Source organism: Eublepharis macularius, chromosome 2 (assembly GCF_028583425.1).
Source record: "Eublepharis macularius isolate TG4126 chromosome 2, MPM_Emac_v1.0, whole genome shotgun sequence".
Classification (NCBI taxonomy): Eukaryota; Metazoa; Chordata; class Lepidosauria; order Squamata; family Eublepharidae; genus Eublepharis; species Eublepharis macularius.
Genome location: NC_072791.1, coordinates 46,485,973 through 46,512,735, shown reverse-complemented (window position 1 = coordinate 46,512,735; position 26,763 = coordinate 46,485,973). Strand labels below are relative to the sequence as shown.

At 44.3% G+C, this 26,763-nt stretch overlaps 1 protein-coding gene across 3 annotated transcripts; it reads right to left on the bottom strand.

Annotated features, from left to right (window-relative positions):
• Positions 1–14: 14 nt before the first annotated feature.
• Positions 15–25,154, bottom strand: ABCD4 (ATP binding cassette subfamily D member 4). Of its 3 annotated transcripts, XM_054970437.1 has the most exons (19): positions 25,070–25,154; positions 22,729–22,847; positions 22,503–22,630; positions 20,811–20,950; positions 19,067–19,183; positions 17,601–17,726; positions 17,066–17,116; positions 16,092–16,186; positions 15,385–15,506; positions 10,136–10,227; positions 9,215–9,298; positions 7,876–8,087; positions 6,647–6,738; positions 6,410–6,446; positions 3,095–3,144; positions 2,521–2,573; positions 1,943–2,019; positions 996–1,111; positions 15–773 (listed from the first exon to the last, which is right to left on the bottom strand). In XM_054970437.1, the coding sequence occupies exons 1-19, from the start codon at positions 25,102–25,104 to the stop codon at positions 705–707; spliced, it is 1,815 nt and encodes a 604-aa protein (XP_054826412.1). In that variant the 5' UTR covers positions 25,105–25,154; the 3' UTR covers positions 15–704. The 3 variants fall into 3 exon arrangements, with proteins under 3 accessions (XP_054826412.1, XP_054826413.1, XP_054826414.1); XM_054970438.1 differs by lacking the exon at positions 25,070–25,154 and having other exon boundaries at positions 22,503–22,625; positions 22,729–22,786; XM_054970439.1 differs by lacking the exons at positions 20,811–20,950; positions 25,070–25,154 and having other exon boundaries at positions 22,503–22,625; positions 22,729–22,786.
• Positions 25,155–26,763: the final 1,609 nt, after the last annotated feature.

Below are 26,763 nucleotides of genomic sequence, written 5' to 3'. Positions count from 1 at the left end.
TCTGTCCCTCCATGTACAACATATAAAGTAAATTTATTGCCATGGTATGGATAGCTGTTAGGTGTACAACATTTCCAGTCTATAATACCTTTCTCTGTTTCCCCTCCCCTCCCTTTTTGCTCTACTGGATAACACTTCCTGAGCAAGAAAGGGTTGCTATAGTAACAGAGGAGTCTCTGTCCATGTGCCAAGAGCAAACAGATCCTTATGCAGAGTAAAGACAATGGCCTTGCCATATAGACATTTCAGTCCAGCATCAAGGCCGTAGCCGTAAGCCTGACACGCATGCCCTTTTTCAGGCACACAAAAGAAGGGTCATGCTCACAGTGTGTGGACAGGTCTGCACAACTCCATCTAGTTCTCTTCAGCACTATTCAGTTATTCTTGCTAAAAGAAGATCCAAGCAGCAGAAGAATCTCCTTCCCTCAGAGAAAAATCTTTAGTTGGGGCACAAGGAAAATCAGAACAATGGGCCAGAGGAAATTCTCTATATAAGGCAACAAAAGAGTTAAAACTTGCCCTTCTGCCCTGTTCTTTCAATAGGAGATGGATGTCTTTTTGTCACAGAACCCTCATTTGCGCCTGTTGGCTTTGAAGCTACAACTCCTTCAACTCCTCCAGGCTGATTCCAAGGCACTTTGGTAACTGCCCCATCTGAACTTTTCATTCCATGTTCTATTGTTCATGACTGGCTGTGGAGTGGCTCAATCCTTCTTGATTCTTGTTAGTTCCCATTTTCCTCCTCCACACAGTCTCAATATCCAGCTATGGAACTGAAATGCAAAAGTCAGTACAATGTGAAAACCAGGGCTTTCAAGAGGGAGGTTCTCTTTCATTCCCCTTGCCCTTTAGCCCCCAATTATCTCTTCTCTGGGAAAGAGAACTCAGGTGCAAGAGAGCCTTTCTGCCTGAGCCTGTAAACCCACTTGTTACTTCTTATAGCAGCAATGCTGCTTGAACAGTCAGATCAACTGGCTGTTTCTCCCCTGTCCTACCTTTTCCAGGCTGCTGCGATGTCCCACGCTAACCAGAGTCATCCCCAGTTGTGCACAGATCCTGTACAGCTGATTCTCTGCATCTTCTGTGAGTGCACTGGTTGCTTCATCCAGCACTGCAAGGGAAAAAAGTTAAATCCCCTCAATATGGATCATCCAAGACAAACTATGAGACTTCCAATCTCCCCTTCTTGCATGCAGCTTGGCAGCTGGTGAAAAAAATAGACTTTGTGCCTTATCAGAACAAGAACTAGAGCTGATTAAGCTCTCTCTCTCTCTCTCTCACACACACACACACACACACACACACACACACACACTGCAGCCATTTTAGGGTCCCCCCCCCCAAGGAAGCTGCTCTATTACTGCAATTAAAGCAAACTCTCCACTAGCTGACAATGAAATTCAGAATACAATTTGGTGCTGTTCAGTCAACACTGGGTGGATTATCCCTGATAGGGAGTGCATCAGGAGGAGGCACAAATAGCTGATCAGGCACAAATAGCGGATCAGCAGCTCTGACCGGTTGCATCGCAGTACAGCAAGGAAGTAGAAAGGAAGAAAATACAAAGAACACTCTAGTAGCTCAACGAAATGATCAAATACATCTTCCTGCTAGGGGGAAGGTGAATGAAAGTGAGGTGGGCCATCTTACCCTAAGAGCCAGTACTGGCAGTACAAGATCCTTTCTTCATGCAAAAGGTGGCCAGGGATGGAAAGACCCTTGTTGCAGGGGGATAAGCCTATTGGGTGTTTCTTTTCTATAAAGCTGGAATGTGAGCTTTCAGGATCTCAATAGCTGAACCAATGGCAACCAGAAGCCTTTTCTGAGTACCCCTCCAAGACAGCCAATCACTTCCAGAAGCTTCACCACTGCCACAAAAGACTTAAAGTGTTACAGTACAGATGCCATACTACTCCTTCCTGATTTGATCTCCCTTCCTCACCTGCATACTGGGGCTGAAGATAGAAAAGACGGGCAAAGGACAGCCTCTGCATCTCCCCTGGGGACAGGTTATCATACCTATGGTAAGAGCAAAAAACAGAGAAATTGGTGATTAGGGCCATCTTGTGTGCTCGCTGCACTTTGGACTAGATAGCAGCATTTCTTACTCCACAAGGGACCTCCTACAGCCCTAGAGGAATTAGTCAGCTTTTTCTCAGCTCATTCAACATGCAGCAGCATCTCTTCTTGCTCTGTCCAGCATTTAATTCAGGTCTCTGCGTCCTGCCTGGGGAAACCTTAAAGGGTCTTGATAGGTGGTGCCATATGGGAACTGAGAAGGCTGCTAAGAGCTATTCTTAGAACTTAACATGCTCATGCTCGAAACTGGGGCTCTTCCATTACTGACTATGACAAGCATTCAAACCTTACTCAGCTGTCTGCCATAGCCAGCAGTGGAATAGTGCTTGCAGGACTCTGAATTGCAGTGGTTGTGTGTGTCTTCCCTTCCCTTCAAGCCACTGTCAAATCCCTGCATGGAATGCTCAGATGTGCCCGTCCCATTTCACAGCAGAGCCTTACCAGTTCCAGTCCACTGGCTGGTCCAAGCCTCCTGTCCTCACTAGCAAATCAGACTGCATCGGACAGAAAACAACAGATGAAAAGTGAAACTTATTCCACTATTCCGCAACCGGCTGCTAAGGTGAATACAGCCATGAATAAATTGTCTATTTTGCTGCTCCATTCCTGCCCCAGCATTTCCACTTAGTGACCAACATCGATTTCCTGTTGCTCTCTGACACCACGCCATCTTCACTTGCCATCAGTAGAGTTTTAACTGTTTTTGTTCATACAGTGGATGTTAATTAGAGCCACAGCTCAGCCTAAAGAGCAGTTTTGAGTATTCATGTCCAGCCCTTAAAATGTGAAACAGAGAAGAGTGTACCTCTGAGCATGTACAGCTTCCTTTCTCTAACTGCAGCCTACCCTATGGTCCGATTTCTTGGCAAGCTGAAGCTCTTTCTTCCAGCATCTCTTTCTAGGAACCTGCCACTAACATTAACATTACTCCCAGCTGAGGATTATAGCCACTTCCTTTCCACAGCGTACCACAGATGTTTAACACATGATGCAGCTTATTCCCTTGGTAACTCACCAGCCCAGTCAGCTCCAGGAATCTCAGTATCCTTTCATCATCTGCAGATCCTGTTATGCAAGAAATCGCATTCAACAACAGAACAGTTTGGTCTGCGCCATCTAGGAAACTGTCACTTCAACAAAAAGATCAAAACCTCTCAACTTTTCAGCCCTTTAAAAATTATTTAAGTATTCAGAACTCCATAAGAATAAACAGTACAATCATACATACATTACATGAATTCCACTCCATTGTCATCAACAGGATGTATTACCAGGTAACACAGACTAAGGTAAATGTCAGTTAACAAGTATTGCAAACTGACCATTAGCAACCCCCTGCCCTTCAGGACGAGACTACAGAAAGATCCCTCCTGGGTCAGACTAAAGGTCCATAAAGTTCAGCATTCCAGTGACTGATCAGCTACTTCCAAGAAGCCAGAAGTGGGACAGAGAGGAAGTAGCTCTCCCTTGGTGATAACCAAGCAATTAGACTCAGAACTAAATTGTTTCTTAACTTGCAAGTTAAATTAACTGCCCTGGCCAACAGCTATTGAAAGACCTATCCCACCATGACTTTGTTGAGCCGTCTTTTAAAGCCAATTAAGCTAGTGCACATCACCATATCTTGTGGCAGTGAATTCCAAAGATCGACATGTTGCATGAAGACAACTACTTTAGAAGTTGCTCCATTCAGGAAGAGCTTAGTATTCAAGAATAGTGCTCATAACTGAACAGGCTTAAGATATGTAACTACAAGGCAAACTGTGGGGATATAAAAGGCTGGGGTTTGAGGGGGGAGGGGATTATTGCTGCCTACCTGCACATAAGCAAGCCTTGTGATAAAATCTCACTAAGCTAAAATCTCTAGATTTTGGACCAATGCAAACAGTTTGCAGCCAATGGCTTACCATGATCATGCAAGTGGGAACAGGCCATAGCTACATTTACCGATCCCTCACTCCTGCCATTTGAATTCCTGCCACTGGGCTTTAATTGCAGTTAAAGATTTTGCCAGCAAAGGTATTAACTGCAGTTAGGTCTATCCTGGGTTCTTCCTTAAGCTAGCATATGAAAGCATCCTCCAACAGTGGTTGAGCATTTGGTAGAGTTTCAACTATACCCTTTCAGTTGGTAATCCCAAACATGAATTCCCAGGCAATGGCAGAACAGGAGTTATCCCAGCAACTGAATAGAGTTCAACAGGCCAGTATCTGAGAACTCAGGATGGCCCTGTGAACAAATAATTGTTGACACAAGAGCAAAGCTTAACCAAGCAACAGCTGGCTTCCATTTACTATAAATGAATGAGATTTGTATTAAGATTATCTTCCAGATAATTTGAAAGCAGAGCACAGCTGCCTGCTTGTAAAGTATTGTTCTTTTTTCAGTGACAATTTTTACAAAGGCCTCTCTGATTTCTGATTAAGTTTCAAACTTTATTTTCATCGACAAACCCCAACTAATTCTCTGGCAGGAACACTGCTTGGTCATTCTCTCTCTCTCTCTCTCTCTCTCTCTCACACACACACACTCACACACACACACACACTTCATTACTTGATCTTTGCCATGTCCAGCGGTGATTTGCATGCATTAATGAACTACTGCCAATCAGACTGACTATGTCTGTGTGACCTTGGGTCACCTTGAAAACAATGCCTTTTCAGTGGTATCAGCACCTACGGTTATCATATTTTGATGCCTTGCGCTAATCAAGTGATTTTCAAGCATGTGTGAAGCAACACTCAGAAGTATGCGAAGAGATACTCTACCTTTTGGGGGATGTGTGGATGATTTACTGAAAACAAATGCCGTAGGCATCAGTTAAGCTGCTTTGTAAGTTCCTTAGCAATCCATAATATAGTGTTAACAGAGAGGGACGCTATCTCATCAAGATCATTGTTCCTTTGTCCCTCCTATATATGGAATGTCCTTCTCTGAAAACATATTTTGTAACATCTGTCATTCTTCTCTTCAGATCCCTCTTCAAAGCTCACTTTTCCTCATGAGGTCTCTTACTTAGTTCCTGTATGTCCTCACTGCCATCCATCTCAAAACTTAAGTATGCGTAACAGGATCAGCTCACTTTTATTCCTTAAGACATTTGTCTCTTCCTCCCTACCCTTTATTGCTATTGTCTATTTTAAACTGTAAGCTTGGAGAAAGCGACCTATTTCCCCCCCTCTTGTAGTGCCACAAACACCAAGAGTACTGCACAAATAATTAAAAATACCCTTCTCAGCAGCCAAAGAGAACAATCTCAAGAATGTTGAATACCCAGATGTTTTAGAAGTACAGTGTTGCGTCTCCGAAGTATCGCTCTGCTCTGGGAGGCCTGACTTATAATTTTTTTTTAAAATGGCAACCTACATTGCTTTCTGTGTATGTTGTTTTATTCACAACTTCTGTACTCCAAATACACAATGTGAGTTAACATGGCATGCTGCTTCAACAATTTTACCATAGTCTTTTTCTAAGAAAAATAACAAATGGGTAAAAGGAATGTGACGCCTAGAGGAAAAATAACATATGCCAAGTATTACACCAACATCCAATAGCCTTATTTGGAAGCTTTTTACCACTCAGTATCAAATACTGATTTCACAGGGAACAGACTGGAGTAAAAGAATTATACGGTGATTTGAAGAACTGGGGGATCTTGTATATAAGCACAAAGCATAGATAGCAAATGATCAGTGGTGGAGAATGCGATTGGATCAAGGATGAAAATAAAAATGGCAATAGAGTACACAGTCACACAACAACAAAGGTGCATAGCTTGTGGAGGGCTACAAGTGACCCTGGGTAAAAGGGAGCTCCCCCTATCTCTATATGACTCACTGGCTTCTTTCTGCAGCTGATGACTGCCTCCTGCAATTAAGTGGGAAAGTTGCAGTCAGGGTGGATATATTCTGCATCCAAAAATAAAATAGATCCAGTCCTTAGACGCCTACATTTTAGCTTCAGAATGCATTATGCAAACAAAGCTTATCTGCATACATTTTCTTGGCTTTGGCTTGTTTTGTCCAAGTGTGGAACATATGTTCCTTTGGCTACAATAATTTACATAACCTAGTGAAGTTTCCCTTTGGTTTCTCAGCCCTGCAGCCAAATCTGCATGACCTTCCTGGTGTTTTGCAGCTCTCCATGCACTGAATGTCCCTGCATTAATATACTGGCTCAGTCAACGGTTTTTTCCCAGGTTAAGATAAAGCAATCACAAGAAAGCTCATGCAATACAGACACGCACTGCAGAGAAAAAGACACTCCGTGCCAGTGAAGCTACTTCCAAGTCCATTGGAGGCAGCTATTCCAATGAATTCCCACTCACCTGAAACTGGATAGATCTCCTTCAGAGGGTAAATCACCTAATCAAATAAACCAAACACAAACTCAAAATGAGGGGCCTCCCAGTCGTGCACTGGCTGTAAAGAATGAGCAGCCACAGCTTCCCCCTCTCAGCTCCCATTAAGCCACTAGCCCTAAGTGGCAGCAGCTACAGCAGAAGTGCCAAACTAGCCCATAAGCAGAAAGACAATGGGGATAATCGAGTGCCAGAGCCACTCACCTGTTCACGCAGGGTCCCGTCTGTGAAGAAAGGCCTCTGTGGCAAGATCACCACCCCATGGGGGCCAAAGCACGTTAACATATGGACATCTCCTGAAGAGATCCAACAGAAAGAATTCATAGACTGCACCACAGGCTCAACAATTCCCCCATCAATACTACATGCTCAGGAGTTCTATAGCACTTGAGAGTGTTAAAAAGCACATTCTTTTACTGGTCTTTTCAACAAGCTCATGAGGCCAATATTATTCCCCCCACATTTTAGATAGGGAGGACAAGCCTGAGTGGTCATGGTGTGTCAAATGCCAAACTCGAGTTCAGGACTGAGGAAGACTTCTTGGCTCCTAGCTCACCATCAAAGCCACTACAATTCAAAATAGATGACACAATTGGCTCCCCCCAGAGTTTTTTAAAATGCTAAGAGAAACTGTGTAGGATCCTAATCTGGTCTCAGGCTACATTAGGGGTGAAAGGGAGAGGCCCCTCCATGCAGTTTTGCCAATTAAAAGCACCCCGCTTACACTGCTCAAAGTGAAAGATGTAGGCAAAAAAAGGGTGCTTGATTTTTTTTCTCCTTCTGAGTCTAAGAGCAGAACAGGAAAGGCAGTTTTGACAGGAGTGGAAGGCTCAAACTCCTTCACCCCTGCTCTGTACAGCTAAAATCTACACTGGGGCCACACATGCTTGAAATTTACAAGCAAAAGATGTTGAGAGATCCCAGTTCTTCATCTTGTCTAGCTTGATCTTACAGTTTGCTCTCTCCCAAGAAGGCAATGGCCAGTGGATCTGGGTTAAAGTGGGAATAATGCAGACACCAGGCTGGCTCTACTGTACAACCTGACATTTTACTCACAATCGTTATCCCAGCAAGAAACAAGCAACTATTTACCAGACAAGCTGCCTATAAAGACACACCACAGCAGTGCCAACCGCACAAGGAAGCCAGGCATCTGTCGGATCTAGTCACAGAGCAAGGCTTAATGCACCTTGTGGATGAAACTTTATAGATCACTGGCTTTCCATGTGGCTAGATATACTTGATACCCCAAGTTTAAATGGGTCAAGGGTAGGCTTGGTATCTAGAAAAAAGCCATAAGCAGGACAAAGGCTGATTTGCATTCCCAGACAGCTTAAGTCCAGTCGTCACCTGATCTGTGTAGGGAACCTATCAACCTTGAGTTTTCTGGCAGGGCCATCCCAGCAGCACTTCTGTTAAGCTGAGGTACTCACCCTGCTTGCTTTCCCAGAGGCCCGCAAGGACACGCAGCAAAGATGTCTTCCCTGTACCCGTGTTGCCTGTAATTAGCAGACTGTTCCCTTGTGTGACTCTCAGGTTCAGGTCTTTGATAAGCAGATTCTCAGAAGAAGGAACAGAGAGACTGACCTGCTCCAGGAAGAACGCTGTGTCACTTGGTGCTGCCTGTTCCTTAGAAACACTGGTGCTAAATCCATTCACCAAAGACCCAAAAAGTGAAAGGGGAAAACAAATAAAAGGAAGGGTAAACCGATCAGCCTGTGAGTACACTCAACTGCATTCAGAAGGGCAGGAAGTGGGTTATCCATCAACTGAATTCTGACAGGCCACTTAGAGAGTCACTCAGTATGTGTGGGATACTTTGCTGCAGAAACATTTCTCAGCAGTCATTCCCTCCAGCTGCTGTTGCGGAAGTCTGCAGGGACCTTCAAATAATTTGGAAGGGTAGAGGGAAATCCAAAAGTGGCCCTGCAAAAACATATAGCCCTTCCCCCTTCAAAGAGCCTGATATTTATGAGGACCTACCATATTAGGACACCCATTCCCTATCTTATAGTGTTGTCTCCTGTTCAGGCCTCTAAGATGTTCATTCATAACCATGTCAGCATCAGTTTTTGCCACTCCCAGAATCTACAGGACTTGCACCTTGTTCATATCCACCACTTCCTGTTTTCTGAGTTGCATGTTGTGGGGAAGAGCGTTAAGCAAAGGACACAAGTGTTTTATTCCTTGGTGTGTACTTTGAGCCTGGCTCTCTTCAACCCATAAGGCTTCTGTTTACACTGGATCTTGGCTGGGAGCCCTTGAAATCACCACAGAGGGTGCCTGCAGCAGTGATCCCCAACATGGCAACCACTGATGTGTTTCTTGGCACTGTCTTGCTTCTTCCCCAAAGCCAAGAGGAAATCCTGGATTTTCCTCCACTTCACTGGAGTAAGCGGTGCTTCAAAATGCCTCTTCTCTTTTGGATTTGCATGGAGCACCCATTCAGAAACAGCTGCCTCCATCCCTGGAGGATGCTTAACTTGGAACCTCTCAACTTTTTGCAATTGCCTCCCATACCACACATTTTGTTATTTGGTCCCATCTCCCATGGCAGCAATTCTGTGGTTGTACCCAATAACCTTTCTCAAAATTAGATAACTGCCCACAGGCTTAAAAGTTTGGAGACTCGTGTCCTAGAATATCTGTGATGCAAGGTTGTGCCCATGAATTATCTTAACACTCCACATCCAATGTGTTCAGCAGCCATTTCCCCCTGTAAAAGCAGTGTAATTAGGAAACTATTGACTTATGATAGCTATAGTGACTCACTTATTGAAGTCCCATTTGGCTTGTAATTCACAGTCATTTTGTTTCTTGGAGAGTATCAGCAGCGTCTCTTGAAGTTCTCCAATTCTACAAAAACACAAATTGATCAGTAGTGAGGGTGGGGGTGGAGATGAGAAACAGTTTTGTTCAAAAGCAGCTTCTTCTCTGCTTGGCAAAACCATGAGAGAGCATGGATTTTAGGAAGCATGAAGAGGTAACCACTTGTTAATATATCACCATTCAATTGTAAGAGGTGAGTATGGTTAGAGGAGTCTTCTGAAAAGCACTGGGGCAGAGCCAACCATCCTCCCAGGAGCCTGCCTCCAATAAGTGGTTCTTCCTCTAACAGAAGAGCCGCTTAAGTTGGAGGAAGACTTCAAACTTGAGCCGAAAGGAAAGGTGGGGCAAAAATAGTTCAATAAATTAATATAGTTTGCTCAGCAAAGGAGTGGGAGAAGAGTAGGATCCACCCTTTAAATCTAAGTGACACCCAGGCTATTCAGTGAAATCTGAGGGACTGGAAAATCTGAAGCTGTCCTTGCTGAAGAAAAGATTCTCTAGATTCCCTCTTCAGTTGCAGCTTTGTGGACTCAGATTACAGATGCTGAGCAATTTTATGCCTGAAGGGAAGGTATGGAAGGTCCCCAGCCCATTTCTTCTCAAATGGCATCTCAGGGAGCCCATGATGATATAATCCAGCTGAGATATTGGCTACATTCAAATATCAAACAAAACTAATCTCAGTTTCTTTGGGTCCTCTGAATGCAGACATATTCTCATACCCTACAGAATAAGCCTCCCCAAAACGATGGGCCTTAAGGAGTCAAAGCTTCTTTCTTTTTGCAGCAGCTCCTGATGGAAATATCCTTTGAAGGCTTATGTCTAAACATCTTCTCCACTGGCCAATAGAGAAGGAGGACTCACCTATGTGTATAGCCTGCCACATCAGACACAGTGGTGGAAAGGTCAATGAGCTGGCTAAAACACCCAATCAGGTACAGCGAGACAAAGGCATTCTAAAAGAAAAACCACATGCAAAACACAAAGTTAGCAAGATCTGAGAAACAACGCACAGAACAAGAACTACCACTTTCTTCTCCCTGTCACTAACACATTCACTGTAGAATAGCTTCTGTCTTGTCTGCTGCCATCACACTTTCATGATGTCATCACGCAGGGCGGGAGGCATGCCTGCCCGCGCGGCAAGCTGGCCGCCCCAGTGCCAGCACGTGCCACCCTGCGCAGCCGGCTGAGCACAGGGCTAGGAGGCCCTCCGCACAGTTCGCGTGCCCCACTGCCCTGTGCCGCCCACGCAGCAAGCTGGCTGCCCCAGCGCACGGTGCGCTGTGGAGCTGGTGGCAAGGGCGTGCGCTGGGGCAGCTGGCTTGCCGCACGGGTGGCTGAGTGCAGGCCTGGGAGGTCCTGTGCACACAGCAAGCCAGCCGCCCTATTGGCGGGACTGGTGAGGGCTTCCCAATCCTGTGCTCAGCCTCGCGGGCGGCAAGCCGTGATGCGCTCCTGGGCAGCTGACAGCCGCACCTGGCGCCCCCTCTTTGGCGGTGCCAGGGGCAGGCTACTCCCTGCCCCCCCTTGATTCGGCCCTGGAAACTGTACTAAGTCTGCAAGAGAAACAGTTATGGCATTGGCAATATGATATCAAGTTATAGCAAGTTACAGCATGAAACACTGGTTCAAGATAACAGGTTTGCATTAGAATTAGCATTGTCTGCAATAGCATTGATATTGGCATGGCTGATATGTGCCAAGCTTGAAAGCAGACATAGGCAGGGGAGCAGACAGCAGTTCAAGAGGCCAGCAGACAACTACTCAGACTTTTAAAATATTTTCTTCACAGTGAGATCTAGAAGCTTGCTTTTTTAAAAGAGAAAGGTGAAGTTTTCAGAATGCTGAATGAGATGCTGCAGTCTAGATTTTGTATCCCCCTCTTATGCATGTAGAATTAAACTAACCTTGATCACTGGAGTTGCTATTGCAGTTGGGCAGGTAAAAAGATCCGTCAGAACCATCGACCAAAGGGGTATTCTTCAAGGCTCCTCAAAAACAGCCTACCGACCCTTTGGAAAAACCCCTTCCAAAGTATCCATTCAGCCCTCTAAACCTTGCACACACTTTCCCCCTCCAGAATGTTATCACTGTTGAGAATATGAAATGCTTGAGCTGTCATGCTGTAATGTGAGTGACGTATCCCTGGGTACTTGTACAGTGTCTAAGAGAGGGTGAGCCTGCTTGGCTAATAGTGGGACTGAATAAGTCCCCAGCACATAGCGCAGAGCCTCCCCGGCGAGAACAGTGTGAGAGTACTCAAGCTGTGCACCTGCTTCAACTGGGAGGAAGAAGAGGGGTGGGGCAGAACAGTTGCAGAGACCCACCTCCAAGCCTGCAAGTGCTCAGCAACAAAGGCTTGGCTGAGTAAGCCAGCAAGAAGGTAGAGAATGCAGGGTGAGGCTACAGACAGAGAGTGCCAAGAAAGAACAGGCCCCAGACTCAGGGACTAGGGCATCATGGAGCATGAATTAACACTTTATTCTCTTTTCTCCTTCAGAGGCTTTGGGAAAAATCTGTTCACTGGAGATGCCTAGGGCAGCATTCCTTCTCCAGATATATTGGCATTAGTCGCTGCTTACTAGTGCTCAACAGGAGGCAGGACACAGCATTTCTAGGATATGCTTGACACAATGCCTAGCAAAGAAACACCCTGAAGCCAGAGGCCTCTTGATGTCAGTACCTTAAAACACCACAGATATGTACCAAACAGCATTTGAAATGTTGAGGCAGCTAAAGAGTTCTGAAAACAAAGAGGAGCGGACATGAAGGAAGATCCAGGGAACTGCAAAAAAACAGCATCCTGACTCCATTTCTAGCAGGCATCAACAGCCTGCCAAGCTCCACAGTAATTCCCAGCAACACAAGGGTCAATGTTCACTCCATGAGGTCATGACAACCAGCCAGCCCTGGCCAGGAGGCTGCCCCATCATGCCCAAAAGAGGCCTCTTGCTGCACTGCAAAGAATGCCAAGTCAGGCTATCTTTAACTCCATGTGACTCGCCTGAGATTCATTTATTTTTAAAAACAGATGGACATGCAAGGTAGCTCACAGTAACAACAAAAGCAAAGGAACAAAGGTCATAAGAATAATGAAAACAAGGTACACAAACACACACACATGAAATATATAGTAGCATAAAGCAAAAACTAGCAACATTGTAACTCAGATGAGCACAAGGGGAAGAGGAGGAATTAACAAGCAAAAGCACGCGCGCGCGCGCGCACACACACGCGCGTGCAAACAAACAAACAGGGGATGGTATCTAAAAGAGAGCAATTATGTGCCAGGTGAGCATCTTGCACAAGCAGCCCTCAACTACAGAAAAAGGTACCCCTCTCTGGTAGAAACTCGCTTTACTTCCAAATGTGATACAAATAAGGGCTTTTGAGGATGATCCAGGTTTGTACGGGAGAAAGCAGTCTTTCAAGTATCCTGGACCAGTCCCAAATTCTTTACAGCTTGAAACGGTTAACACCAGCACTTCTGAGTCAGAAACAGAGCAGAAGTCAAAGCTCTGGAAAGATATGCTCATGACACCATCCTCCAGGCTAACCACCTCACCATCACGTTTTCGACCAGGTGACATTTCTGGAGACTTTTCAAAGGTAACCCCATGAACAGCACAGTTCACTTTAGTTTGGATGTCACTGAAAGGTGGACTACTGTGGCAAAAGTCTTCTTTTCCAAAGGGGCTTGTAGTGGGTGTACCAAAGTTGTTAGAATGCTCTCTAGATTGTGAGAGCTTTGTGCCATTGAGTTTTGGGCATCAGTCTTCTAGATGTCATTACTACTTCTTCATTCATCTCAACTCCCCCTTTATACGCCAAGGATATGAGCCGTTTCCAGTCAGCAAGAGAGGATGTTCATGGATCAATTGAACTGCCCAGGTGCTCTCTATACTCCAAATGAATAACGAAACTGCCATCTGGAAAGTGTCCCAGAACTCTCTGAAAATCCAAATCTACTGATCTCTGAGGGTGAACCAACCACCCCTACAGAAGTTCAAAGTAACTGACAGCCTGAACGTCATTGAGTAGTGATCTGACCATAACAAGTACACTGTTGCTATATCTCCCACTCTCAAATCAGTCTGTCTAGCCCAGAACATCAAAGTGTGTGATCTGCTATACGCAGGAGAACTGTGACTTTTGGGGAGAGCTCCATGAGTTTCATGGAAGCCGTGAAGTTCTATACTGGTTGAGGGAGCACCAGCATGGGTATTACATTTCCCCTGGAATTAAAAGCCACAGAGTCCTCAACTCCAAGATCTTCTCTACAAGCGCAAGTAAAAGTCTATTAGGAAGGTAGAGCAGGCAATACAATGAACAGAGTCCCCAAACTATTAATCCTCCTAATCACTGACCTCCAGATGCACATTTGGGCTCTGCCAGACAGAACAACCAGAAAGGGAGATGATTTAAAAAACCAGAACAAAAGAAGTAAGCAAATCTACCTCTCCTTCCTATCAGCTTATGTTGGTGCTGCACCAAAAACACACCTGGGCACAACTGATAAATTTATTTTTCCACATCAGATCTTATTAATGAGACCACATGAGCTCCTTCATCAAGTCCTGCTTTAGCAGGTTTATTGAGCTGGATTATGTCAGCCCATCTCTGTCCACTCCTTACTTATAGAGGAAAGGATCCATTTCCAAGACAGGTGAAGCAAATAAATCTGCCTTATTGACTGTTGACTTGACAGGCCAGCTGGCTGGTGCCTGTGGCTTCTCAATGGTATGTGGAAGTTGCAGGAACACGTGCTCTTGCTGATCTCATTCCAGCTTATGCCCTTGTGGAGCTCATTCCACTGGGGGTGGAGCAACAGCACTCCTGAACAGCAGCGCTGCTTTCTCCACCATAATTGCTATTTCATGTGGTATATTGCTAAAGTAGACCTGTTCTCTGATTGCGGCATGGTATGGATTGAATTGCACAGGATAGTCTGTAGGTGGCTGATTTGTCCTGCCTTTTTGGTTAGGCTCAATTACTATCAGTCACTTCCAGCTCTGTGCTTGGAAGCACTGGGTCATGAATACCTGGCTATTTAACACAGTTAGGCTGAGCAGCAGCAACTTTACATGCAAGTAAAAGCCATTTCCTCCACTACATATTCCCAAGCCACCACACAAGCCTAGAATCCTGTTCTGGGAAGAGAATTTGGCTTCCCAAGAACCTCATCTCCCAGTTTATAAAGTAAAATTCAAGTTACTTTGACTAAGAAAACAGGCTAGAATGCTCATGAACAAGAGCTAACAAAATCACTGAAGCCACAGCAGATGAGGACAGGTTTCAAGGTGTCAGTTCCATGATTCCGTCCAACCAAATTTAAAACAGTCCTTGAATCCACACAATCCTGGATTATTCAGCCCCCCCCCCGGGCTTCCTTTGGCAATCGGGTTCTCTTTGTCCAATTCTATATGGTGGGGGGTTCTGCTTGTCTACGGCACTCATTGCCTGTGTGTGTCTGCCGTTACTCTTGTAAAATGGCTGGACCTCATTATGACTATGAAAGCAGCAATACTGGGTCACTCACAGACAAGCTAAGAATTTCCACACGTGGAGAATTCCCCACTTATGTAGAAAAATATGATTATATAAATGAATGAAAAGAAAAACCCACATACACAGCCTGATGGAGACTAAATATGCTCCATGAGGCATAGAAGGCTGAGAACACATGGGCATTCATTAAACGGGAAAGAGCAGGGGAGAGAAAGGGGGGAGAAAGATTCGCCATGCTCTGAGCCCTAAGAGCTTCAAGAACCCTGGAGAAGACTGGGGGGGGCAGTGAGATCTCCAAATTGTTCTCTCTGTCCCCAGTTCCTTATAGACTCCAGGCTGGTAACTAGCTACATAAACAAATAATTTTTAACATTTTTGTTGACATTCTCTCTGACAGCATCCCTCCTCTCTTTCCAACACAGACTGTCTTCACTTCCCTTTTGACACACCAGTCTCCTCATGGTATGACCAAACTTCTGCAGGCTTCTGTTTACTTCATCCTGTGGGTGTTATGAGAATCCCAGGAGACTGGAAGGTCAAGGAAATATTCTAGAGAACACAAGTCACCAAGGTTTGTACCTGCAAAAATTACAAGAACTCACCTTGCTGACCAATGAGCTCAGTTCTGCCGGATCCAGATCACCATAGACGCCACTGAAGATGGGGATTGCAATCACCACATAACTCAGTATGCTGCCCAGATAGTCAAAAGTGTTGATCCCAACTGAGCAGAAACAAACCAGCATGAACCAGTGAGAAATGAGAAATATCTGTCCCATTACGTTATTATTCAAATGTTAACATATTTTGTAATCAGCTGATTGATTAAATAGTTCTATTGTACTTGTAATCTGCTTTGACTCTGAGGGACAGAGAAGACCTGTTGCAGGAGGAGGAAATTGCCCCCACTTGTGCATTCAGATCTCTTTGACAGGATCCAAGAATCCTAACCCTGACCTAGAGAGGGATGCAAAGATCACCAGCAAAGATCACCAGCAAGAGATGCCCTGTGCTCACTTTCTGCAAATACTCACCCGTCTGCTTTCTCAGGCCTTCTTGATGAATGTTTTCAGATATCCAAGTATAGGTTCAGTGTCCCCATTTACCTGTGGAGTCCTGTGTAATCCATCCCCCATCCCCGATCTCAGTCGGTGGTTTACTTATTCCTTCTCCTCCCTCCATTCTCTCTCTCTCTGCAGGAATCATCAGACCCACAGAGGTATTTCCTGCAAGATTCCAACCCAAAGTCACTTCTTGGGTGAAGTGACCTTCACAAACCGTACCCATTAAGAAAAATGGCTCTGCTTACTGTATAGCCACAGCTCCTTGCCCATCAGCTCCCTCTGGGTCTGCAGGAGGTTTTGTAGCTTGCGGTTGGTTCGCATGTGCTCCACTTGCCCAGCTCTGCAAAGCAACACAGGAGCCACAGTCAGTCCGTCAGTAAAATGATCATTCCCACAAACTCACCGCTTGTGAGGGCAAGCTGTGCGTATGCAAGTATGGCAAAGACAACGATGAATGATAAACCAATGAAAGAGGCTCAGGCTTTGATTAGTCCTGGCTGAGGGGTGGGGTGATAGTTCCAAATTTATTGGGAAGCCACTGAGAACAATTCTCTGTATGTGTCTTTGTAGTGTGAACTTGGTGTTAAAAGCAAGTGCTCAGACTGGCGGATCATGATCTAAGAAGGTGATATCTCAATTATGCTGGGTCGAGACAAGCCGTTGAGAGATCTTTCATATCACCTCTTACGTGATCCTTTTAATCAGAAATTCTGGAGAGCGAACCTGGGACCTTCTGCATGCAAAGCAGATGCTCTGCCACTGGGGCACAGCCCCCCCCCCCCAGGGTTCCTCTGTCTCACACTGCAATGCACTCTCCAAGAGCACCTCTCAAGCGCAGCGCAGCTGCTAGGACTGTTCCCTACCCAAGCTTGCCCAGAGAAGGCAGCAAAGAAAGGAAGGATAGCTGATGAACAGGTCTCTGACTCTGAAATACTTTCATAATTAGGGATATTATAAGTATCAAAGCACCAAACAGGAAAAGAGGTCATACTGAGCAATTCAGACTACTATAAAATAAGACAACAAAAGTACCTTAATACAGAAAAATACCCTAATTCCCATATTCGCTTCAGGATATTCCCTAAAGTAAGGGAATCCAAGGTTATCAAAATGAAGTTTGTTTCTAGCAAAATTCCAGGTAATACTGGTGCCCTCACGTGGTGAGAAAGCAAAACAGCAAGCTTCCAGAAGCAGAAGTTTTCACAAGAACACCTCTTACCTATAGAAAGCTGCAGATTCAGCATTCACTCTCAGCTGCATATGCTTAAATCTGTTAAAGATAAATACCAGTTAACATCAATGGGGACCCATTTCTTGGAGCAGACGATCTGAATTGCTGCAAACCTATTTCTGCTTTTGCCAGAGAACAAATGTCTCTAGGCTGTAAAAGATAAAAGACACAGAACAGAATCGTAGCATCAGAAGTCAGAAGACTTGGGTCCCACAGTACAGTCGGAAGGCACGATACAGAGGGAGTTTTTCAGGTCTGAATCAGAGCTCTGGCTTGATGGGAGACCTTCTGGGGACCCCAGATATGTTGCCCTGAGCACCATGATGAAAGACAAGGGGGATAAATAGCCAGGGAGACTTTGCTTGGATCTGGGTCTTCCACCTGGGCTGGCAGTCCATCTCCAAAGATGGTCTATTTCAAGAGTTTTTCAGCATAAAGCAAAGTTGGGATACCAGTGTAGAAGAAAGAGTTGCAGCCATCCCATTAATTTACTTATTTCCAAAATATAAATCTGTTGAATTACCTGAAATCACCTTCCAACTTCTCCTGCTGAACCAGTTTTGAAACTATGGGGCTCATTAGGATTTTATTGACGATGGTCCCAACGATGAAATAACCAAAGATACTCACAGGGCCCAACCAGCCGGTGCTAAACAGGAAAAACAAAGAGAGTTTGGGAAAAAAAACCAGCACTGGAAGACCATGTATCAGTCTATTAGAAATTTATCTGCACAATGATCCAATTGACTAGTTCTTATATTTAGCAAACCAATTAGCCCAGCTTGGCCTAAGCTCATCAGGGTTTGGGAGCTAAGTAGGGTCTGCCACAGCCAGTATTTGGATGAGAGACTGCCAAGAAGACTGGAGTTACTACAAGAAGGAAAGCAATGACAAACCACATTGGACCATCTCTTGCCTGGAATGCTCTGTAGAAGTGGTTGTCATGAGTCAGCTGTGACTCAACAGTATGTTGTTCTTATTATATTTATTATGATACTAGAAAAGTATCTAGTTTTGCTATAATTATGAAGCACACAGAGCAATTGCTTGTAGCAAACACAGCTGCCCTGTTTCTACTAAAAAAAAGAGCAATGTGCCCATTTATAAGTTTGCTTCTCAGCATGCACATATTCTTGGTATGAAGATGATTTCAGACAGCTAGTTGCATCGGTCTGCAGTTGAAGAGCAAGAGTCAAGTCCAGGAGCACGTTAAAGACCAACAAGATTTCCAGAGTATAAGGTTTCAAGAGTCAGGTTCCTTTTGTCAGATACCATGTACAGTAAATACACGTAATGTCAAGAAGAGCGCTCTGACTCTCAAAAGCTTATAATCTGGAAATCTTGATGGTCTTTGTGCTACTAGTCCCAAATCTTGCTCTTGACATTCTGGTAGCTGCTGCTTAACTTTGGGGATCTTTTTCGCTAAGGACTTGCACAAGCATCTTTCAGAAGCACAAGAAGGCTGCTTAGTTTGGGCTAGCATTTGGTAGTTTAATGCTAAAAGGGCTAGAGTAGAACTATTTCGCTAATGCAAAATACGTTTTATCTTCTGGGATAAAACACACACACTCATTGTTCACTAGCAATTCTAAATAGAAATATCCCTCCTTAATAGTCCATCCAAAAGGCTAAACATCCCAAACCTTGCCCCTTGTGCAGTTGCGTGCAAGGCTAGAGGTGCCAGAAGGGCTGCAGCATCCTCAGCCCCAGATGAGAGTAAGCCCAGCAAGAGCTAGAGCAAGATGCTCAGATCCCCCCTCCTCGCACAGATCTCCCTGCAGCCATGAAGCAGCTAGTCCTCTTGAAAAGCAGAGAGGGCCAAGCCACTCACTGGAGTCTTATATATACCCATTAACAATGAATACATCATCCTTGGCATAGGAATGCCAACAGGCCATCACATGCTTTTCAGGAAAACTCTAGCAGCTGAATGGTATGCAAGGGCAGTATCCTTGGCAGGCTGTATGAAAGAAGTTCAGGAGCCCTTACCTGCGAAAGCACTGATAGGTGTAGTAAGCAAGTGTGAAGGGGGCAACGATCACCTTACTGGCCATGGAGCTCAGCTGTTTGCAGAACCTCTCCACATCCTGACTGATTCGCTGGTCTCTGCTCGAAAAGAGAAAAACCTAAAATTGTACACACTGTAACGACTGCAAAATTGAACTCCAGTTAGTTTGTAGCTGATCCACAAAGGATCAAAGAAGGGTGCTGCTAAAGCACTGCTGAATGAACCACTGTTCTACCCTCCCAGCAGAAACTGAGAGTGGCTCTCGATACTGTAGAGATGAGGTTTCTAAAAGAAGCAAATGCTGTTCCATCCAGCAAGAAAAGGACTATAGGAGACCAGAGTCCTTCCCGTTGTGGTTCACCTTAGGTCTAACAGAAATGGTTCTGCTCCTGGGCACTGCTGAATCCATGAAGAAAGAATCGATCATGATCAGAACATGAAAGAGGACACAGGAAGCAGGAAAGGATTCCTGAATCCCAGCCTCTTCAGAGCATTCCTTTCTCTGTGCTCTCTAAGCATGCTTCGGCTATCTCTTTATTGCCCAGCCAGTGCAGAGTTCAAGCTGATTTAGCCAGCAGCTCAGTTATACACATTCTCAGGCAGATGCAGTTTGCAACCCAAAGCTGTATTTTCACAGCTCAAATTGCTCTGCTCTGAGAAGTCGCAATTGTTCTCAACAGAAGTGGATCAAGTAATCCCCCCCAAAGAAAAGAAAGAAACCCAAACAGAGACCAAGCTGACCCTGAACCCAACCTGCTTACCAGTTTTTGTGCTCTCCCTTGACTTTGCCTTTACTATGCTCAAAACAGAAAGCAAAAAGGAATCAAGCAAGCCTGTTCTCAAACCTCCTGGGGATTTGAGCACTGAGGACCATTTAGCACATTAGCAGACAAATCTGATATTACCCTTCTGCAAGTCCCTGTGACCTCTATCTAGTTACACAACTGCCCACTGTATTTTAACATACACAAAAACACACACACACAATAATAAAAAGGGCCATGTAAACAGGTGGCAAAAGACCAAGTCCCACATACCCTCTCCAAACTCTTGCTGAAGTCAGTATTTGTTTGGAAATGTCTCATCCCAATGTGAACACAATTGTTCCAAGCAATAAACAGGAACTACCTTCCAAAGCAATTGCCAAACCTGTGCAGGTGTTTAAGTTCTTGTAGCAACTTTGGCATCTCGATACAACCACCTTAACTCCCTATTCTCATATTTCCAAATATAGATTAGTATTTTCTTAGAGCGCTTCCTTGCATTTTACATTTTAAACCACCATGTACTGAGTACAAAGTGAACAGTTTGATAAAAATTCTAAGTTACCTCCACCTGACTCAGTGCAAGAGCTCATGGACCCCCAAGGAAAAGACTGAAGAGCTTTCTCTCATACAAAGGTTTGGATCCAACAGCAGAGTTCCATGGATGGAAAGACTTTTTCCTACAGAGTATAATTATCTTGCTTCCACTGGTCTAGCTAGAGTACAAAATGCCTCCCTGAGATCTCCAGAAGTAGCATTTCAGGGTGAAGGAGGTATTTCTGGCTGCAGTAGAATGAAGAAGCAAGAAAGCTGAGCTCCCTAAGCAGAAATCCTTCCGCTTGCAGCAATACTCTGTTGGATCCAAGCTAAAATGCACAAGTCACTGCCCTTATTAAGGCACAGGGCATGGAGACATGCTAGAAAGCACCAGGAATGGCTGAGAAGACAGCCAGCCACCTACGGGTTATCGATGTCCTCATGCTGCATGTTCACGGTATAATACACCTGACCCTGAAAGTAGTAGCCATGGAGATATTCAGTGAGCACCTTCCTCCAGCTCACATACATCAAATTGCAGATGAACTGGTCAAAGCTCTTCAGCTGGGAAGGAAAAGAGAGTGAAATGATATGTGGATGTGGAGCAAGTAATAATGTGAGGGCATGGTTATAGAATTACCCAGGAAGGGAATCAGCCCCTGCTGATTCTGTAGTCGACTAACCACATTTCACAGAGCAGGGAGTACCCATGGCCAGAGTGAGTCTGTCACAAGGAGCATTTGCCCAATCGCTTAACACAGCAGCAGTTAACCTTTTTGCCATGTGTACCACAAGTTAAGTCCCATGCCACAATTGTGTGCATTGAAATACAAAATGCAGTTGCTTACCCCTACACATCTTAGCGTGATTTCACTTAGACTAAGTACCAGGTAACTGTATAGCCCATACCAGTATGCAGCTCTTGGGCGGGGGTGGGGGTGGATTTTCCCACCATGTTCAAATGTCCATTTGCCACTGGACAACTAAAAGCATACATGGTCTCATCAGTGCAAGGTGACTACAGGGGGAAAAAGTACAAATATTATTCGTTCTGGTGCCTGCTCATCCGGAGAAAACTCATGCAACAGAACATCAGCGCAGCCCATGTCTATCAAAATTCATCAAAAGGTATCATATGCCCTTAACCAGAAACCAATAGTCTGATTTTCCCCAACAGTTTGCTTCAGAGACAGTTGCTTGTTTTGGCTTTATTAGAGGCAAAGAAAAGTGCGTGAAATCAGGGGTTACCTGATTTGAGATTATCTCACAGTGATGTGAGATTATTCTCAGGAGTTGGAAAGACAAGTCATAATTTATTTATTCCTGCTGTGACCCTAGGAGTTGAGATGGGGAACAGTAGGAAAAAAACCATCAGTAAGATGCAAGATAAGGAGAGAGGCCATAGCTCAGTAGCTGAGCATCTGCTTTGCATGCAGATGGCACCAGGATCAATCCCCAACACCTCCAGTTAAAAGGGTCGGGTAGCAGATGAAGTAAAAGACCTCTGCCTGAGACCCTGGAGAGCCACTGCCAGTCATAGCTGACAGGAGTGACCTTGACAGACCAATAGAGAAACTCAATATACAGCAGCTTCATCTGTTCATGCATTCAAAGGGAGAGAGACAAGGAACAGCAGCTAGCAGCTCCTTCTTCACGGTGCACCCTCTCCAGCTTTCTCTACACCTTCAGAATTCTCCAAAGGTGCAGCTCTCAGGAGTTTGGCTGATCTCGTGTGGCTCGGCTCTGTGAGCCAGAGGAGACCCCCAACAGTGTCAGCTCTCACGTTTCCTCATTGTTTTTATCATTTGGCACTTGGGAGAGGCAAGAGGGAAAGTGTCCCTTCTGTTCAGTTTCTGGTGGCATCTAGCTTTTTGAAAAATCCCAGTTTAGATTCCAGCCAAGATGGCAGTGATGGAAACAAGGTGTGAAAACTCTTTTGTGAAAGAGAACAGGTACATCTCTGGGCATGCATCTGCATTTCTCTCTGAAAGATTATGGAAGAATAAGGATGTTGTGTCTCTGCAGAAACTAAGTTTGCATACGTGTTGTCTTGTCTGCTCCTCAACCAAAAAAAAAAAAGTACCCATTCTGATATTAGAAAAGAAATGTATCTCACCACAGAGTTCAACACAATGAGAATCAGAGCAACTGCAGTCACGTTCTGGAACCCAGAAATGTCTTTGTTCCCCAGAACTCCATAATACTGGCTGGGGATCACTCCCACCTGGTAGATGACCAGCTGCTCTGGGGGTGGGGGAGAGATAAAGTTAGATTTAAGAGCATGCCAGTATGAAAAGAGCATGGAACATGGCCAAGGTAAAGGCTCAGTAAAATTTACTTACCCAAGAGGGCAACTATGAGCAAGGTAAGGAACATCAGCACATTCTGAGAAGAGAATCGGGGAAATAAAATCGCTTGGATCTTTAGGAAGCGCCGGAGGAACTGTTTGTCCAGCTGGGGGCTGAAAGAGCACCAAAAAGTAGATTATAAAGTGAGCAAGCAAGCAAGCATTCAGTGCCATACAAACACCCAGATCTGCCCAATCACCCAGTTACCATGCCTTCTGTCCCCCACCCTTAAAATGAAACAAACATTGCAACCATAAACAGAGACAATGAGTCAATGAGTTTAGAAGAGTGTAAAACTGCACTACAAATGAAGTTCTGCATTAGTCACCTTAGAACAGTTATGGGAGCGAAGACTCTTTTTGGTAATACAGATATGGTAGCTCCTGAGCAGTTTTTGTTTAAAACATCAATAGTTGCCTAATACAATCATGAAGAGCCCTCTTCATATTTACTATGAATCTTTCCTTCGAAGAGCTGAGATGTTTCCAACAAAAATAAAATGAAGCATTGCAGAAAGAGAGGAAGAGGAGCAAGGCTTAGTCTTTGGAGCCACAAGGTTCTCTATTTTCTAATTTCTTTTACATCTTTTCTGTTATCTGTATAGCAGGAACATACAAAAATATCCTGCTTTTCTCTGCTTCAAAAACTCTGATCATCTTCATTATGTTAACGAGGGCACTTTAATGCATAGGGCTGTAATATAATGGAATGGCCCATGAGGTGCTCTTCTAAAAGTCAATTATGACTTCAGTCTATTGCCATGTTTATTGTATGTACTGTCCTCCTTTTGATATCTTGTCCTCTTCTTTTGAAATTCATTTTCTGCATTGTTTATAGTATGTCTGCATTGTCTTCTAATACTGTTGTCCTAGCCCTATTTAATTGTTCACTGGCTGGCTTAATGCTATTTGATTGCTTTGCTTTTATATTTTGCAATCTGCCTCAAGTCTCAGTGAGAAAGGCAGGCTACAAATTAAGAAAGGAATGAAGTAAATGTTGTGTGTGCTTGTTTTTATTCCTACTCATAGATGCAGAGGAGTTAGCCGTGTTAGTCTGTGGTAGCAAAATCAAAAAGAGTCCAGTAGCACCTTTAAGACTAACCAATTTTATTGTAGCATAAGCTTTCGAGAATCAAGTTCTCTTCGTCAGATGCCTGATACTGAGACTGGTCAAATTTGACCAGTCTCAGTATCAGGCATCTGACGAAGAGAACTTGATTCTCGAAAGCTTATGCTACAATAAAATTGGTTAGTCTTAAAGGTGCTACTGGACTCTTTTTGATTTTATTCCTACTGTTTTCCCTGAGTGGCTTGGTGCACAAGTCTGTAGGATGCCCAACTTTGTCCATTATCCCAAAGACTACATCTTCCAGAGCGCACAAAGATGCTGCAGGAACAACCCTACAGGGTAGGAAAGGGGTAAAAATTATCTTCAGGCCTGCCGTTTGGTTGACTGGGCCTGCCAATTTGAGGTCTGGGCACTGCCTCTGCAAGATCAGCAATAAATGCTCATATCACAACATGAGATGAGAGAAGAGAAAGGATAAATGCAACAAATTCCACTTGCTGTTTCACCACCCACACACAAAATTAATGGGGTTTCTTTAGTAAAGAGTTCTGCATTTGTTTGAAAATAAGTTTTCATCCTTATGTCCTAACTCAGCACCTACTGCATACTTTCTGAGTACACGTTAACTCTTACTATATACTGAATAATGTAGTTGAATATTATCACCTCCATACTGGAAGCAGGACTGGGGGAGAGAGACAGAGATAGTTTGCAGCAGAGGAAGAACAAGATTTGGGTTCAGTAGCACCTTAAAGACCAACTAGATTTCCGGAGTATGAACTTTCGAAACTCAAAGTTCCCTGTGGCAGAGGTGACATCAGAACCAAGCGCCTCACAAATCACAGCTCATTTATTTTAGCATTTGCATCTAATTCCTCCTAAACCAGAAAGAAAGGAAGAAAATTCCAAAGTTTATCCTTGCTAATATTCCTTACATTTGCAGATACTTCAATAGTTTTTTTACTGTTGTTGAACTCAGGGCATATTTTTGCTCGATCAAAGGGCTTTAATGAATTTAGAAGGGTGTAACTGTGTTTAGGTTTGCCTATAAAGCGTTGCAGCTTGTTAATTAGTGCGAATTCCACAAACTACATTAGAGATCACGAGTCCTGAACAAAAACTCTTCTGCATACAAGGGTACAAAGGCTGTGATGGCCCTACGGAGCTCCTCCCTCTGCCGTTTCTTTTACATCTCCATTCAAAACGCTTCCCTCCGCCAGCAATCTCCCTCCCTCCCTCCGGAGCCCGTCGCCCCAGCTCTGCTCACCGGGCGCTCCCTAACCCCGCCGTCCCGGGAGCCATGCAGGCGGTCGAAAAGACCCGCGCCGAAACCCGGCCAGGCCAAGCCAGAGTTTCGGACCACCCCCGACCGGCTCTGGCCCTGCCCACATTCGGGTAATGAATATTCATTGCCGCTTTGGATTATTCATAAGGCGCGTGGGAAGCCTAGGCAGAGACTATCGAGTCTCCGGTAAACAGCAGAGAGACAGAGCGGTCACTGGTGGAAGCATAGAGCTAGGAAAGCGCGGCTAGAGCAGCTCCAAGAACAGAAGGAAGCGCCTGGCTTGAAATGCTGGCGGAGCTGCCCGGATAGTTAGGCGGAGCCTGAAAATAGCAACAAGCCAAGTTAATCTTGGCATCTCCCTCCAGCCAAACTCTTTGGAAAAACCTGCCACGTGGTAACTTCTAATGCTGGCGCAATTAGCTGCTGAAAGGGGTGAAGGCCCGCTTAGGCTAAGGTTGGGGGGGAGGAGGTTTTGAGGTTTTGTTGGTTTTAAATCGATATGTTATAAATTATTATTTATAAAGTGTCTTGAACCCCAAAGAAAAGCTGGATATAAATAAATAGAAAGATCGAGAGGAGTTAGCTGTGTTAGTCTGTAGTAGCAAAATCGAAAAGAGTCCAGTAGCACCTTTAAGACTAACCAACTTATGCTACAGTAAAGTTGGTTAGTCTTAAAGGTGCTACTGGACTCTTTTCGATAAATAGAAAGAGCCCCTGCTCCAGGTAAGGGGCTATAGTCTCGATTTGACGTTGTACTTTACTTCCAATTTTAGTTCATGGGATCTTCTCACGGGCACATGACTAACTGTAAATATTTAAAATAAAACAAGTGACACTGACAATGGAAGATCTTTTTTGTTGCTTTGAATAATCACACGTAAACAAAATTAGAGAAGCTAGCCAAGGAAAACTTTTTGGCATATTGTCAGGCAGAACTTCAGCAGGTGGAGAGGTTGTAATTAGAAAGGTTTAGCTGTTGGATTTTGATGACGTATTTAAAAAATTCACCCCTATAAGTAAAAAAAATATGTATTGAAAAATAAAACTGGCAGGGCTCAGGTGCTTTTAAAAGGAAGTGTGCTGGGTAGAAATCTAACAGGTGCAGCTGTTTCTGAGCCCTGTATTATGCAGGTCTATACTTATTTAATTTCTGCCAGTTTTCCAGTTTTTAAAAGGCACGATACAGTTCCTCAGGCACAGATCACTACTGTATATGCGATACTGAAACACATATCAATCAACTTTTTCCAGGCCTTGATAACCTTATATAAATCTCAGCTTCTGATGAGTGCAAGCATTACAAATATTCCTCAGTCTCAAAGATCTGTTCAGTAGTCTCCTTTTCCATTTTTTGACAAAGTACACAATTCTATTTTTGCTGTTCCTTCAAGTTCTAACGGCCCAGTTACAAAATGTATTTCCTTCTGTCTGGCAAATGTCTTCTGAATAGGGACTGAGGCCCTGCTTTATGTTCTGCTAGTTTGATAGGATTACTCAGAGGTAAGAATAAATAGAAATATTGAATTTCCAAAATAAACACCAAAACAAACAAAATTAAATTCAGACTAAATTTCTATGCTCTGACCACTTCTTTCCTGGACTCACTAACAGCCAAACTAGCATTTCTTTTAAAATCTGAAGATCTGTTCCATAAGCCAATGATGGAGCAAGTTCCT